This window comes from Homalodisca vitripennis, chromosome 2 (assembly GCF_021130785.1).
Source record: "Homalodisca vitripennis isolate AUS2020 chromosome 2, UT_GWSS_2.1, whole genome shotgun sequence".
NCBI classification, from domain to species: Eukaryota; Metazoa; Arthropoda; class Insecta; order Hemiptera; family Cicadellidae; genus Homalodisca; species Homalodisca vitripennis.
This window is the reverse complement of record NC_060208.1, coordinates 55,471,897-55,487,897: the sequence shown is the minus strand read 5'-3', so window position 1 is coordinate 55,487,897 and position 16,001 is coordinate 55,471,897. Positions and strand designations below refer to the sequence as shown.

At 31.5% G+C, this 16,001-nt stretch overlaps 1 protein-coding gene across 6 annotated transcripts in view; it reads right to left on the bottom strand.

Moving 5' to 3' along the window:
* The window catches only part of LOC124353977 (myosin heavy chain, non-muscle), a 161,248-nt gene that overhangs the window by 11,662 nt on the left and 133,585 nt on the right, over window positions 1-16,001 (bottom strand). For all 6 annotated transcript variants that reach the window (XM_046804071.1, XM_046804074.1, XM_046804076.1 and 3 more), the window contains 8 exons: window positions 15,413-15,571; window positions 14,571-14,855; window positions 14,257-14,358; window positions 13,938-14,123; window positions 11,413-11,607; window positions 3,681-3,845; window positions 2,001-2,210; window positions 992-1,209 (listed from right to left, as the gene is read on the bottom strand). In XM_046804071.1, the coding sequence (XP_046660027.1) occupies window positions 992-1,209; window positions 2,001-2,210; window positions 3,681-3,845; window positions 11,413-11,607; window positions 13,938-14,123; window positions 14,257-14,358; window positions 14,571-14,855; window positions 15,413-15,571 (1,520 nt within the window). The remainder of the gene's footprint in view (window positions 1-991; window positions 1,210-2,000; window positions 2,211-3,680; window positions 3,846-11,412; window positions 11,608-13,937; window positions 14,124-14,256; window positions 14,359-14,570; window positions 14,856-15,412; window positions 15,572-16,001) is intronic.

Sequence of the window (16,001 nt, the reverse complement as noted above, 5' to 3'; positions counted from 1 at the left end):
TACAACAAAAGTTGTACTGAACATAGTATTTACAGGTTGAAAAGGTAAAACTAATTTTTAGAATAAAACGTTAGTACACCTACCTATCAATGTAGACTATGTAACACAATTATACTAAAGAATAAAGTTTACTACCCTTAAATCCTGCAAGACTTAAAACAGTACATAACAGAAGCAATACAATTCAAGACAAGAAATGTTCCCGAGAGTGAGGGTGGAGTTAGAATACTGCCTGGATATCTGCAGAGTACCTAATGACGCTCATACTGAGCATTTGTAGTGTATATTTAAGTTTTAGTAATGTACATTAAAACTCTTGTTAATACAATAAGTTAATTAATGAAACGTAAAAAAACTAACTTGGATTATATGCAGAGTGGAAAGCATATTATTTTATATTGTTGTGATATTCCTGCTGGTCAGCTCATTTCTTTTAACTGCTGCAATGCAATTTTGCTTCTGCCAGTATTGTAGCATGAAAACAATAACAAATGGTTTTATACGGTTTTCATCATTACACCACTCTTGGTCTGCAAATAAACTAACCTTATTTTTGCACCATTCTTTTATAATAACCCTATATCATAATGGCAAATATCCAAAATCCTGTTACCATTTCAAACTATCCATAATCAATAGTTAACCACACACTATTGACAGTAAAAAGAGATATTAAATAACAAATATTTTAAAATAGGTATTTTTATATTCTCAAAACAGCAATTAACTGAGCTTAATATTCTTGTGGATTAGTCATAAATTTAAGAGTGAAATATAAACCTGAGACCTTGTACTTTAATTTCCCTGTCTTAAGTGTTTATGACACTCCAACATAAGCTGTCCTTCAAGTATTAATGTAACAAATTAAATGGTGAATATGGAGAATCAAAAAAGCAAAGTGGACTGATGTTGGCCCACAAAGTGAATTTGAGTTAGAATAATTCATTAATTGGATAAGCAATGGCAGAATTTAATAAGATATGATAAGTACCCCTTGTTGGCATTGGAGTTGATTTCCTCTTGTAGCTCGTCACGTTCGGTCTCTGCAGCACGACGACTGCGTTCAGATGATGCCAGCTCCTCTTGTAGCTGCAGCAGCTCGGCTTCCAGTGACTTGAGTCGTCTGTCCGTCTCCTTCATAGTAGCCGCAACCTCGTCACGGGCTGCCCGTGCCTCATCTGCATCCCTCGTCGTGTCTTTCAGCTGGGTCTGTTGGAACACAAGTTAGGTACTTTAATCAGTTTCAAAAACACACACCTAAAATTTTTTCAAATTTAACAATGCAACATACTGGTGATCCTCATAACACACAAAAGAAGATCACAAAATTAGTCAAAGTTACGAAGCTACATAATAAATATTATGTGAAATGCAGTAAATAAAATAAAAACCAATTGTTTTCATCACATATTTTTATGATTTTGTAGATTATAGTATTTTATTAAAGAGAACACTTTTAACAAATCAAGTTTGTATTTATTAGTGCAAATATTTTTTAAAGTAGAAGAGAAAAGATGGACAACCAACAAAAAGACAAAATATGTTTTTCAATTAGAGAAATTAAGGATATTTTTTTGAGGAAGGTTTTGAAGGAAGATCAAGATGCACTGAGAAAACACTACCAAGAATATGCACCTACATAACGCCAATTGGCGTCATTAGCACATTTCATAATTGAAATTACAATATGTGGGTGATGCCAATTAGCCTTCAATGAGCATAACTACATTTTCCATGTGCCTTACTCCTGACAAAGCGTCCAAAGCATCAGCATAAATTCAAAATGTTAAGCTAAAGCCATTTGGTTCTGTAAGGATGTACAGCCCTTTCCCATACTTGTGTTTTTCTGTTTGATGTATTGTTGAAATATAAGACAAACTCGATATAGAAGCGACACACACAGGCTACTACTATAAGACTGATTAAGGTCAGTTATGTGTCCAGGCCAAGTGATAATGGTTTTCAGCAGCAAACGTGTTAATCAGTTTACAACAACACACCTGCAATTTTTTCAGCTGTTTCAGGGCATCATCCTTGAGCTTGTTGTGCATCTCCAGTTGCTGTTCCATGTCCTTGAAGTCGGCCTCCAATTTCTTTCGTGCAGCCAATGCGGTTGCTCGTTGCTTCCGTTCATCTTCCAGTTCCGCCTCAACATCACGCAGTTGTTTCTGCAGTCCACGACGCTTTTCCTCGCATGACTCCTCCTTAGCCTAAAATCATTTAAACACATCTTTCAGAGATCTAATTATCCATTGTTGATTTTAATACATAAATATACAAATTTAAATCTTACATATGATATTACACTCATTAAACATTGTAAACTTAAAGTTGGTAGTTTCAGAAAATTTGTAAAAACCCAAGGGAAAAAACTATCTTAAAAAATTGTTCTCTGAAGCTAACCCTGGAACTGAAAGTTACAATTCCAGTATTTACCACCTAATTTATGGCAAAATGATTCAGATTCAATGGAAATATTTTTAAAAAATGGAAGGCGAGATAATGCTGATTAACTGTCGTTTGGGAAGATACGAGGCAGACTCATGGCGATCTACAAACATATATTTAATACTGACTGCAAGCAAAGAACAAAAATTTTTTAAACTCAAGACTATTCATTAATAATTTTCTACTTCTTATAATTTTTAAATCACAAAATAGAAGACAAAATATGTATTTTGAAATGGGTAATTTGTAAGCTAACGATCAGCCAATAATTAATGACGCTGCAAGTCTCCCCAGATTTTAATGTCGAATCCCATGGATGAAGATTCAGTAGATTCGAGATTTGGCTTCAACACATCACTAGTTATCAAAATGTGAAAAAAAACATATTTTAAACAGAAAATTCCTGTCACAAAATTATAATCCGTGATTTTTGACTATTTCCGTGAAATACTCATTAAAATTTGTAACTTTTCCAAACTTCTGTGACTGGTAGACACCCTGCAAGAATAACTGGACAATTTTTCTGGTCTATAGTGAAATTCTCTGACTTTTCCATGACATTCTCCATTTTGTTAAAATTCCCTGACTATTCCTGGTCTAAACTGATCAGTTGGTGTGCCGGTGTGTCACCATACACTTTCACTGATGGCAAGTGGCCTTGAACTGTCAACTTACCTCACAACCCTCTACCCTCTCTTTCACAAAGGGCTGTTGTCCAATATCCTTGAACTTGATTACAAAAAAATCAGCGTTAAGTGCTTAATTTATTTTTAACTTTTATACTTAGCACCATTTTGCTCAAAATTCCGACATATCCTGCATCTTTCCCGTACATTTAATTTGGAATTGTACGAATTTAAATACAATTCCCGCATGTTGGACATCTTATTTTACTGTCTGCAAAAGAAGCCAAAGTAATTTTAAATTTAAACTGCTGATTAAACTAATAGGTAAATATGAACATTTTTTCCAGAAACAGATTTGGTACATTAGTTTTTATATCTATGACAGTGAAAATGTAATCAAATATATTTTTACATACACTTTATATTAAATAAATACTCATAAGTATCATACAGTAAACTGAACATATTGAATGATTAAACACCATTAACATTGTATACTGTAAATAATAAGTACTAAAAAAGGTTTTTATTGACAAAATTGTGATTTCTTTTAGCTGTCTATATTCCATAATAGCAGATGAAGTACTGAATGTCACTGTTTATTACCTGTACGTCACGTTCAAACTGTGTGCGCAGAGCCTGCATGTTGACCTCCAGTCTCAACTTGGCATCTTCGGTCATCTGCAGCTCATCCTCTAACTCCTCATTCTGAGCCTTCTGTTCTGCTAACTGAGTCTCCAGTATACGCTTGGCCTTCTCCAAATCGTGGACCTACGCATACAACACGTCTCAAAATGTATGACAATACACTATCCAATTATGGTCACATTCAGCTTAATACTTAACACAAATGGAAACTAAAAAATTTTAAAAGTTAAAAAGTTTTAAGATAAACACTTTTAAAACATTGCCAATTTTTAATTATTTTAAAAAATTACCATGAAGCTTGCTTATAAACCAAAAAAGGTGGAACATCAAGCTTGAGATGTAATATTTACAAAGAAATTTAGTTCTTCCAGAAATGTTCACCATCTTCAGTGTAAAAAAACCAGCTCCAAAATCTTCTCTGGTCAATAATGACAACTTATTAGTTCATTCATTGGAAATATTTGGAATAGAAAATTGCAAATAAATAAAATAAACTATACACATTTTTAAATTTTATTTTCATATTAACCCTTCGCCACCCCCCAAAGTACAGGCCATGCTTTGAGGCTACAAAACTGCAATTAGTAAACAAAATTCGAGAAATTTAAAGAAAGGAGTAACAAGATTGTTTATGGATAATATATGACACGTTTTGGTTAATCATTCTTCTTATAAACTGTGATTTTCCACCAGACTTATGCAGATTGATGACAGATTTTGAGTAGTCACATGCAGGTAGTCAAAATCTGTCTTCTCCACTGCAAATCTTAAGCCTTTAGAATCGCTAACCAGACTGTTGTTTTGGAGTAGTTCTTCGCTGCAAATTTCAAGCTCATATAATGGCCATCCAGGCTCTTGACAGAGATTTAGATTAATAACGAGCAGGAAAATTATTCTTCTTTACTGTAAATTCGAGCGCTTCTAATGCCATCCAAGCTTTGAGTAGTAATGATTAAGAAAATCTACATTCATTGCAAATTTAATGTCATTGAAATTTTACTCGAGCTGATTTGGAGTAGGTTTAAGAAGGAGGGATATACTCTTTGCTATGAATTTGAAGCCCATTACTATGTAAATGGAATAATCATCCAGGGCAATGACACGGATTTGGAGTGGTCACGGACTGGAAAATCTTCTTCAAATTTAAAGCTCTTGTAATCATCATCCTACTAGCTAATTTATCATGTTTTTCTTATGTAATGTTTAACACTTAGAGTGCTAATCCCGTAATTTTACGGAACGGCGAAACTTCCGAAGAATGCTAATCCCGTAGTTTTACGTGGTTGTCATTTCAATTGGTATTATATTACATTGTCCGTATTTAAACGGGTTTTGCCTACTCTACAATGTTATTTGGGTTTTTAGTAACACAATTCACCGCTAGAAAGCGTCAGATGTATTGTATGAGCTTAATGACAAAGCAACTTCGGTCGCGTTGTTTACGTGCCGCTAACGTGACGTTCGTTGCAGCCGGCAGTCGATGTCGCAATCATGGCTTCTCGCAGCTTGAACGACGTTGCGATCAGTGATGTATTAGATAAAGATAATTTTATTGGAGTAGATAGTATTTTTGACGATTCTGACATTGATCCTGATTTAATGGAAGAAGATTAGACACATACTTCAGGTAAGAATAAGTAAGTCTATTTATCATATAAACATCAGTCTAAAAGTTTGGTTATGTTATTGTTTTCGTGAATCAAACTATAATTTGTATTATAATAAATTAACTTTATACAACTAATATTTTATTCTTATGAATAAAATAAAAATATATTCATATTTTACATAGTATATTATTATGTTACAGATGCTGAAAACAGTGCTGACAGCGAAAGTGATGCCGACGCATCAATATGACGGCCTAATTTTTTGTCAAAAAACTACAAAACATAAAAACATGATTTGTATTATTCAAAGGACAGTTTATATTTGTAAATGGGTCATTGTAAATAATTGTATGTATGCTTAGTTTAGTAAGTTATATAAAAAAACTGTCTCAAAAAATAATTTTTTTTTCCAAAAATATATGTTTTTAAAAAACATTTTTTATGTGTAGTTTTTAAAAAAACCACAAAAAATCTCACGTTAAAAGAAAGAAGAAAGTAAGCTGAATTAAGGTATGTAAGTATTTTTCTCATACCTTAAATACTTTTTTTTTAATAAATTTTTGAAAACCACCAAAAACGCCCAGCATTCTACAGAGTTACATGTCATTTAGGGCCAGCACTCAAAGTGTTAATAAGATTCTGTTAAAATTTGAATTACTATACAGTAACTACTTTGATCAACAATTAACAATATAAAGTTTTTTGATACCTGTTATAACATCAGCATAGCCGAGAGAGGTTTAAAAGAGAGAAGAAAAAACATTAAATAATTCTTTTAAAATTCACCAGTCTTAAAAATAGCAACAGAGCAGTAAAAAACCATAATTAATGTTCTACACATTAACTCCACAGTATTAGAACAGTTTCTCACAATAAATATTTTTTGAAACAAAACAAGATTAATATCAGGTCAAAAAACAACATAATAAATAGTAAATAAGCGTACACAATATTAAAATGAAGCAAAAACATATCAAGTACTAAAACATCAACTGGACTGATGTACAGCAATTACACCAAAAAAATAAAGATTTTGTAGAAGCTCAATAAAGTGCAACAGAGATAATGTAAGAGAAGAAGCTGTGGAAACAGAGTTAGTGGAGTTGTGCAGGGGCTTACCTGGGCCTAGGGTGCATTACGCATGCAACAGAAAAGACAATTTACCAACTGTCATGTCTACAACAACACTAATAGTGACTGATGGATCAATGCGCAGAGGAATCCCATAAAAAATTTATCACACATTTTCTTATTTCTCACTGTCTGGTCCCTAATAAATTTCAGTTTTTTATTGAAAATCTCCTTATTTTGACCTGATAATCAAAATCTACTTCAAACAAGGTTTATGCTTTCTGGATGTCTGAAAAAGTGTTGACTTAGTGCACACTTTTTAAAACTACATAATATTTGAGTTATTTACATGAATTTTTGTTTAAAATGCACAGTTTGAGAGATACATTTAATTAATTAAACTCTTGAAGATGAAATAGTTGATTTGTGTATAGCGAAGGAATATGCTGAAAAGATAAACCATTCATGGTGATTTCTGGACATCCATCGTTTATGTAAAATGAGCTTGTAGAAGATAAAAATATTGAACTTTTCAAGATTTGTTTACTAATAATAGTTAAACAACAATGCAGTTGGTAAGCCAATGGTTAACTGCAGTCAGCAAAACTGTTTTGTTACTGCAGTTGTCCAATTTTCTAGCAAGTATTGTTTATAACAAAAAAACAGTTGCTGTTTCTTTTCACAAAATTAGTTGCAGGCTATTAATTTATTTAACAACCAATTATTTTATTTTTTTGTACTCTTACTAATATGGAAAATAAAATAATTATTGTGCTACTAAAAATACATATTTTTCATTTACGTTACAATTTACATATGTATACAAAATTTCATTCACAAAATTTGTTTCTCTATTTTACACACAAAAAACTATACACCTCACCTTAAACAATTAATGAGTGAGTAGACAAGGCAGTCACCAAGAGCAGCCTCACAATTTGGTTTGAGGATCATCATTGGCTCAACATTAACAGCAAATAATTTCTTGCATATTTGAATTTAATAGTTTTGTCATTTGAACGGTATTTTCAGCAAAATGATAAATTTCACTATTAAATATTGTATAAAATCTGCCAATACAAAGTGACATTTAAAATTTTCAAATATACACCTCAACTAAACATGTTATTGTCCTGAAAATTGTAATACATAATTTAAATCATCCTCAAAGAAATTGAGTGTCCACAAAGCCAAAACTTCGGAACTACTACATATATACTACTAACTTTAAAAATACATGTTATATCTGATTTTAACCATTAAGATAACAAAATTACAGAGATCTTGCCATTCTGTCCTGAATGAGGAAGGATGACAATTGTCATAGGCTAATACTGACAACTAATGCTTTTACTGGCATGAAAACTAGCGGTTTTCTTATAATATCAAGAAATGTTGTTGCAGTAATGCATAGAGCTATCTGATGTGTCACAGTTTGGCTGCCATAATTCACAGCATATGTAGTAAACACACACTTATCAAAAAGTTACATCATATGAAAAATGCCTTTATTATAGAGGCGAAGTTACGCCTTAAAAGTTCTCTCTGCCACTTAAACTCTAAATTTTTAATAATAAATTCTAAAGTTGAATTAAAACAGTTCACGTTTAACTCTTAATAAGCCTAATTTTTAACTTCTCTTAATTTTTAATACACTTTTATTACTTGACTTAATAAAAACAATATTTCATATTACAGGTGTAAACTGTAAATAAGAATTTCTCAAGTACAAAAGCCATCTCAAAAAGAAGAATATACAGAAGAAAACAGTAACTACAGGTAGAACAACTACTGACTGTACAGGTATAATGTTTTAAAAAACAAAGTTTTGATGTCATAGTCTTCTAACATTTATTGTCATAATATCTCAATGACACATGTTTTAACTGCTCTTAGTGAGATTTGTAATACTGAAGTTTAGTTATATTTTTACTGCAGTACAAATTATTAATTATTATATTACACACTATCAATCAATCAAGATCTTTAATCAATCAAGATCAATCAATCAAGATCAATCAGTACTGTTCCCCTCCCCATATATATAATATTTCTGGTGTTACTTGAATATAAACATAATTCAGTAAAAAGAAAACTAAAAAATATAAATATATAATAATAAACCTCTTAACACTTTTTATAGAATTTATTTGTACAATGTACATTTCGAACTCAACGAATTCATCATCAGGTACTTGTAGGTTAAGGTAATAGTTTTGAAGGAGACAGAAACATCAAAGTGTTCCTTTCATCAATATTAGGTATCACCCACTTTACACTTTAACTACTTGATTAAGTACTATGGAGTACAGTAGTTCCGATTGTGTTAAATAGCTTTGTACAGCAGCTGTACAAGTCCAGTTTTATTGCACTGACATGCATCCAGTTAAAAACAGAGAAGTTCCACCTCATCAAGCACCATACAATTATTTTTGTTAGTCTTACTCTTTCCAACAATATGTCGGTAGTAACAATATTATGACACAATAAATTACTATGTCATTAACAACTTCAATTTTTTTTAATATGCAGGTAAGAGCATCAGAAAAAACTTATTTATCTTATCAAATCATTAAAATATGCCAGATTACACTAAGGGGTGTATGAATGGAGTTAAAATAATGTGTGATAGCATGGAATAAACTTAGTGTGTAGTGTTCAATTACTATCTTTAAATTAATATTAAATTTGTAAGAAACCTAAAAAATTATGATGAGTGTTTAACTTTAATTACAATCTTTAGATTAATAATAAAATTGCAAGAAACCTACAAAATTACAAGGAATCCTGTAACAAAACAAAATTCCAAAATGAATAAATTTAAATATATATGTCGGTCTTTTAAAGGTTGTCTCTAATTAAATAATAATGTAGCAACTATAGAATTTAACTGAGAGTAACAAGATTTTCATTAGATACTTTAGAAGAACCAGTAAACTAACAAAAAAGTCTGTAACTATTTACAAGAATGGTTCTGATCAAAAGTAAGGATTTTTCGTACAATAACAATTCTACATTCTACCACACTACTAGGTGCAAGGAAGCAATCAAAGAAAGCTATCAATTGGAGAAAGTAAATGGAAGTGCTACATTATGGCAGGGAGAAAACATTTCGCTCTTGCTGCTCTCATCACAACCAATTAAATACTTGAGGAATATCAATTAACTACTAAAGAAAATACAGCCAACAGTTATAATCAGGTCATTTGTTCTGTATTCATTCTTAAAATTTGTAAAACCAACAATAAAATTGAACAACTTCCAAAGAAAGGTTTGAAAAAATTGGTTTAGATTCATGTCAAGAGCACTATGTTATATCTTTACCAGCCAGTAAGTGTTTCATCTAGATCAGATTATGTTAGTAATGTTATTACATTTAAAACATAGTTTAAAATTGAAAAGAAATGTGTTATCTGACAGCAAAGATAACATTAACACACAATGAAAACAAACAAAAATTATTTTTACAATATTTGATCTTTTATTGTTTATTAAAATTACAGGGAACTTTATATAAGCCCTTTAGGACCAACTAAAAATATAATGTATTGGTAGTCTGGGGGCTTTAGGTTATAAAAAGCGAACCGTTCACTTTTATTTAGGCAAATTTCAAACCATACCCGATTTATAGTTTTTATTGTATTGTTAAATGTCCTTGAATTTAGTAATGATTCAATCTGAAACATTGTAAGGAAGCAGAACTGCCAATTGGCACCACTCACTTTCACGAAATCTGATAACACTTGTTTCCTGTAGCGATTGTTCATGATCAGATTGCCAGCTGCCTGACGTCATATAATAAATTTCTTTTCCTCACAGTTTAGTGAATTATCATATTATAACTAAATTAAATACACTAGGAATTGCAAAACATTTTCAATATTTATTTTATTACAAAAATAAATAAATAAATATTGTAATTGTTACAACTTACTAGTGGTATTAATTGAAAATATTTCCAATGCACAAGAATCTTCATATTATAACTAAGTTCGACAATGTGAGATACAAGAAAATACGCAGTTGGCAGTGCTTGATTGCCGCAATTGATATCCGACAGTCTTCGTTTATTTTTGCAACCAACTCCCAAATCCAACATAACATTAGATTTAGTTTGTTTACATTATTGTTTAATGTGTTTATATTGAATTATTATGTTTTAGTTATTAAAAGTTATTTAAACAATGATAAACTTGTCTGTCAATTCCTATGTTAACATTCCTTATATTTTCCAAATTTGAATAAAACTAAAATAACAAAAAAATTGTTTGTGGCTAAGGAAAAACATTTCCAAGTAAAGACCACAGTATTTATTTTAACAATTTTATTGTTCCATAATTTATGCAAATAAAAATGTTTTCAATTATTTGAATATCTATATACATGTTGAAGGTAACATTTTACTCATGAATCATTATGATTTTTTTTAAGGCTAATTGGACTTATGCCATCGTAAATATGAAAACCCATGGTCCTAAAAGGGAGAAATGAAATGTTATAAAATAAACCCAAATGGAATGGATGATTCATGAGTACATGAAGGATGATTAGACAGGTTCTGTATCTTAGTTTAATAAAACTATCAGTGTTGCATTAGGAAATAAAAAAGTTTTGAAAAGAAACCATAAACATTTTTATTTTTATGCTCTAACAAATTGTTTATTTCCTAATCATACAAATATTGATCTAAATTAATCACAAGATGGAAGAAACCATAGTAATATAGAAGAAATATAGAATATTTGAATATTCTTATCAATTCTCAGGTGAAAACATTTATAACTGCAAAATAAAGTGATATTGATGAATTACTCCTGAATAACTTGACATTATATTCATTAACAATTGGAGGCACTAATTTAAAAAGTATTATTAGTAATAAAATAATTTAAGAGAAAATACTAAGCAACTGTGTGTAGGTCTACCGCTTGTTTAACTAACATTAACCCACTACAAATCTCTCAATAATTCTGCTGTATCATGAATGTTTCATAACCAATTATACTTACATTCTTGTCTGCAGTTCCCTGGTTGTTTGCCAACTCATCCAGCTCTGCCTGCAATTGCCGCTTGGCTCTCTCAAACTCTTCCACCTTGTCCATCATCTCATCCAGTTCTCGTGTTAGCGACAGTAAACGTGTCTCCTTCTCTCGAGCCTCTCGCTCAGCAGCATCTCGCTCCTGAGCTATCTGCTCTGACACTGCCTGTATACAAATACAATACAGCCACTTTAGTCACAACATCATGATGATGTTTAGCACAGAGATCAGAACCAGTTTCATGTACATAAAATAAAACTGTATTACAAGAAACTGGTTATAATACGTATAAACAATTTGTACAAAAAAGATTACCCCAATCACGAGATTTGGCTTGTTGCTGGATACTAAACACCTCCAGCATTTTAGTCCAAGCCAAACATACCAAGTGAAGCCTCATATAACTCACTTTGAAACCACAAATTACACCGACGTAACAACAAACTTTTGGTTTGCAAATTTGATACAATAATATTTTTTTACACTCTGGTGAAACAATTTAAAATGTTTATATTATGAATATTCAAACTCCTATATAACAAAAATGTAACCTCAAAATAACCTATATCGCACGCTTTCAAAAATAAATAAGAAATTTTTAGAAAATTTGACAATATTCCCTCATTTGCCTCATTTCTAACAAAAGACTGTCTAAAAGATTCTGCTTTTCATATATAAAAGACTTTCTAAAAACATTGTCATAAAACCAAGATGTCTTGTGTTGCTTCTCCATTTTCCTCAGACCACTTGATGCTTGTTCGAATGGATGATATTGCACATTTATAGAGTGAACTGGTTCTTGAATGTTTCCAACTTTTTCCTCTAAGTTGATTTGAAGGTTTTCTTTGGGACTGCCAACAAGTCAAGAATGAACATCACTTATTGCTACATTTTCTTCATCAGCACCACAAAGGGGAGCAAAGCTTTCTTAAGTTCATTCAACTCTCAACTCAGTTTCATTTTGATTTTCATCTAGAACCCTTAAATCCTTTTCAGTAGATTGAACATTTTCTCATATACTTGATGTTTACTTCCTTATATTCTTTTAACAGTGGAAAATCGGACCATATGTTTGTGCATTAGCACAATTGTTTTCGTAGTTACTTTCTCGCAAGCATTCTCCAGATTGAAAACAATATTTTTAAGATGGACCTGCTTAAGATACTGAACAATAATAACTTGTCCTTATATAGAGCAGAATTTGTTAGTAATTTATTTTAATATTCTAAATTTCATTTTGGACTAATGGTGGTAGGATTGCAGTAATGGTGGTAAAACACAATGTTTGAATAGAGCCATAACTTGTTTTTATTTGGTTTCATCAGGGTGTCCAGGTCAATTGACTAATATTAGTAGGTAGGTACTGGGGCCTTCTGAGGCAATTTTTGTTCCTTTATAAGTTTTTGCACTGCTGGTACAAAGTTTTAATAAAACCACTGCAAAGAAAGTTTTTATAATCCGACCACGGCTGATTTGTATATATATATATATATATATATATATATACAAATCAGCCGTGGTCGGATTTTTATACAGGGAGATTTAATTCTTTGAAAACTCTTTTGAAAACACATTATACACCTGGTCTGGACTAAGTTTCAAATCACTGACAACTTTTAGAAATTTTGTTTATAAGGCTTAACTGCTGATTCACCACAAGATAGTTTTTCACCATTAGAAGTAAGCAGACAAATTCTATAACGTTTTTTAAATTTTTCTAACCAAGCTATGCTAGCTTGAAAATCATTTTTCTTTTTTATTTCTTTATAAGCATATCTAGCTTTTACTTGTATCGTCTCTCCCGACAATGGTACATGTTTGTTTCTTTCCTGCACATACCAGGCAAAAAGACACTATTCTACATGTGGATTTTCACGAGTAGAAGTTTCCAGTTTAGTCGAAAGATCGATATTTTCTTTCATAAAGGTTTTAAGTTTTCTTGATATCATGTATTGTTGCCTGTCCCACACTCTCTCGCTATTTCAGTGAATGTTGCACCATTTTCATGTTTATTTATAATCTCATTCTTTTCAATTTCAGTTTGAGATTTGTGTTTTCATTTTTCATTTAACTGCATTTTTATACTGAACTAATAAAAAAGTAATAAAACTGTTTATTCCATTATCAAATAATATTTCAAACCACAAATAAGAAACAGTACAGTATAACCTCACTGTGTCATTATCATTAACTAAAACAGTAAAAAATGTATCAACTTAACACACTACAAATCCATAAATAACGAACAATACAATAAGCAAAAAAATAAAATTATCTCTCAAACTTCCTCTAATATATGTACACTATCCAAAAATGGAAAGTAAAGAATGTAAAGTAAAATTTGTTATACTAGGTTGTATTGTAACTTTCCTGGATTAAAGCCCTCCTTAATCTGAATATTATATATTTATTTATCCAATTCAACAAGGATCACTAATGGGGTCAGTGATATTTTTAATGTTGTTGATGCGACACGATTACATCTTTCTTCTTACCTTTTCTTCGGCTAGCACTTTGTCAAAGTTTCGCTGTTTCTTTTCCAACTCCAGTACTTTAGCCCGCTGAGTCTCCAGGTCGATATTGGAATCTTCTAGCTCTGCCTGCAGCTTTTTCTTGCTCTTGTCCAGTTTGTCATTGGCAGCCTGCAGCTCTTCCACTTGGCGTTGCAGTGTTTCCACATCCTGTAAAGATATCTCATTGTTATTGAATAAATTTCTAACCAAAATTCTTCTTGCATATCTGAAAAATGTGTCATGAGGTGAAATTTACTGTTATAAATTATTTTTAAAAAACAATAAATGTCAAAACTCTCACCTTGAGCAACTTTTTCCTGCTTTCCTCCAGCTGAGCCACATTTTCTGCTTCCTCCTCCGCCTTCTTCTTGGCCTCGGTAACTTGTAGGCTGAGGGCGACAACCTCCACAAGAAATCATTCAATAAGTTACATTTATTACTATACTGATTCTTTCTTAAGCAAATGAATTCACTAATAAGAAATGGTTTCAAAACGAATTGTGAAATAACCTGTTTTAAATCAGTTCAAAAATCTACAGCTACTTTCGCCTTTCAACAAGTTGTGACAAAGCTGAACAATCAAAATTTATTTTTTAGATACAATTTACCACTCACTTGCTTCTCCAAATTCTTTTTAGCCTCTTCTTCCTCCTCAAGTTGCTCTTTGAGCGCTTCTTTTTCACTCTCTACTTGTCGTAGTCGACTACTCAATGCCAGCTTCTGTCTGGTCTCCTCTTCTAACTGGGCTTGTGCCTCACTCAGCTGTGTTTCCATCGTTGCCGCTGATTTGATCGCAGCCGATGCTCGCAGCTCAGCTTCCTCAAGTTGTGCAGTAATTGACTCGGACTCCGCTGACAGTTTGGTAACTCGGTCGGCCAACTCACTGCGTGCTCTTTCCACCTGCATTCAATTACCACAGTTACTTTGAATCAAATCTAGAAATTTTCAAGGCTCAATACAGCAGGATTTTTTAATTTACTAAGAGTATGAACATTTCTTTTAACTTTCAAGAATTAACATATATCTCATTATTAAGGTCAGTTTTATTTTCAATTGATTTTATCATCTCTCAATTCCTCTCACAAGCTTCTTCAATAAAGATTTTTGATCGTGTGATAAACAATGATTGTGTATATAGTTATGACATTATTGTTTGCAAGGCAAGAATTGAATATTTAAAATGGGATTATTTTACTGTAACTACAAATTAATAATTTTAACAGACATATTATTGATCTCAAATGATGAGAAGTGAGCATATGTTCTCATCTTACCTATCTAGGATGACATTGGTATATCATTTGAGACAGCTATAAAAATTAAATAGAAATAAATTCATATTTTAAATACTATTTTTGGTTTCATTTCCTGTGTATTACATCCAACATTTACAAAACTGTACAAATGTCCTCTCTGTATAGCACTAAAACACATATCTTTACAATGATCTAGCTCACCTCGGTAAGTCGGGCTAGCGCCTCACTCTGTGCTGCTTCTGCCTGTTTCCGCCGCCTCTCCAGTTCTGCACGTGCTGCGCCTGCACTGCGCACCTCTGTTGCCAGGTCAGCTGCCTCCGCTTCTAGCGTAGACTTGCTCTTCTCCAATGCTGCCTTGGCCTGTAATATACACAACTTAATAAACAACTGAAAAAAAAAATTATTAAACAATTTGATCTTGTTAAATTTTTAATAGTAAATTATATTATTTTAGATCAATTTCTTTATTTAATGTGTCATTAAAATAAATACTATGATTAAGTTTAATATGCTAAAAATTTAGTGTAATATGCTATGTATAAATTATAAAAATACACTATACAGTACTATAAAGTATAAAGCTCTTCTTTTAGGCACATTTCAAATTTACTTCATATGAAACAATCAAACTATCATATAAAGCTGATAAACTAAAAATCTTTATAAAATTAAAATATGCATATTTTTTTAAGATTAAATCCAAGGCTTAATGAAGAATTTACTATTTTGGTCACAACCATTGCAAAAGCTTTCTATTGAAGCACAGCTACTGAATCATAAAAAGCTCCAT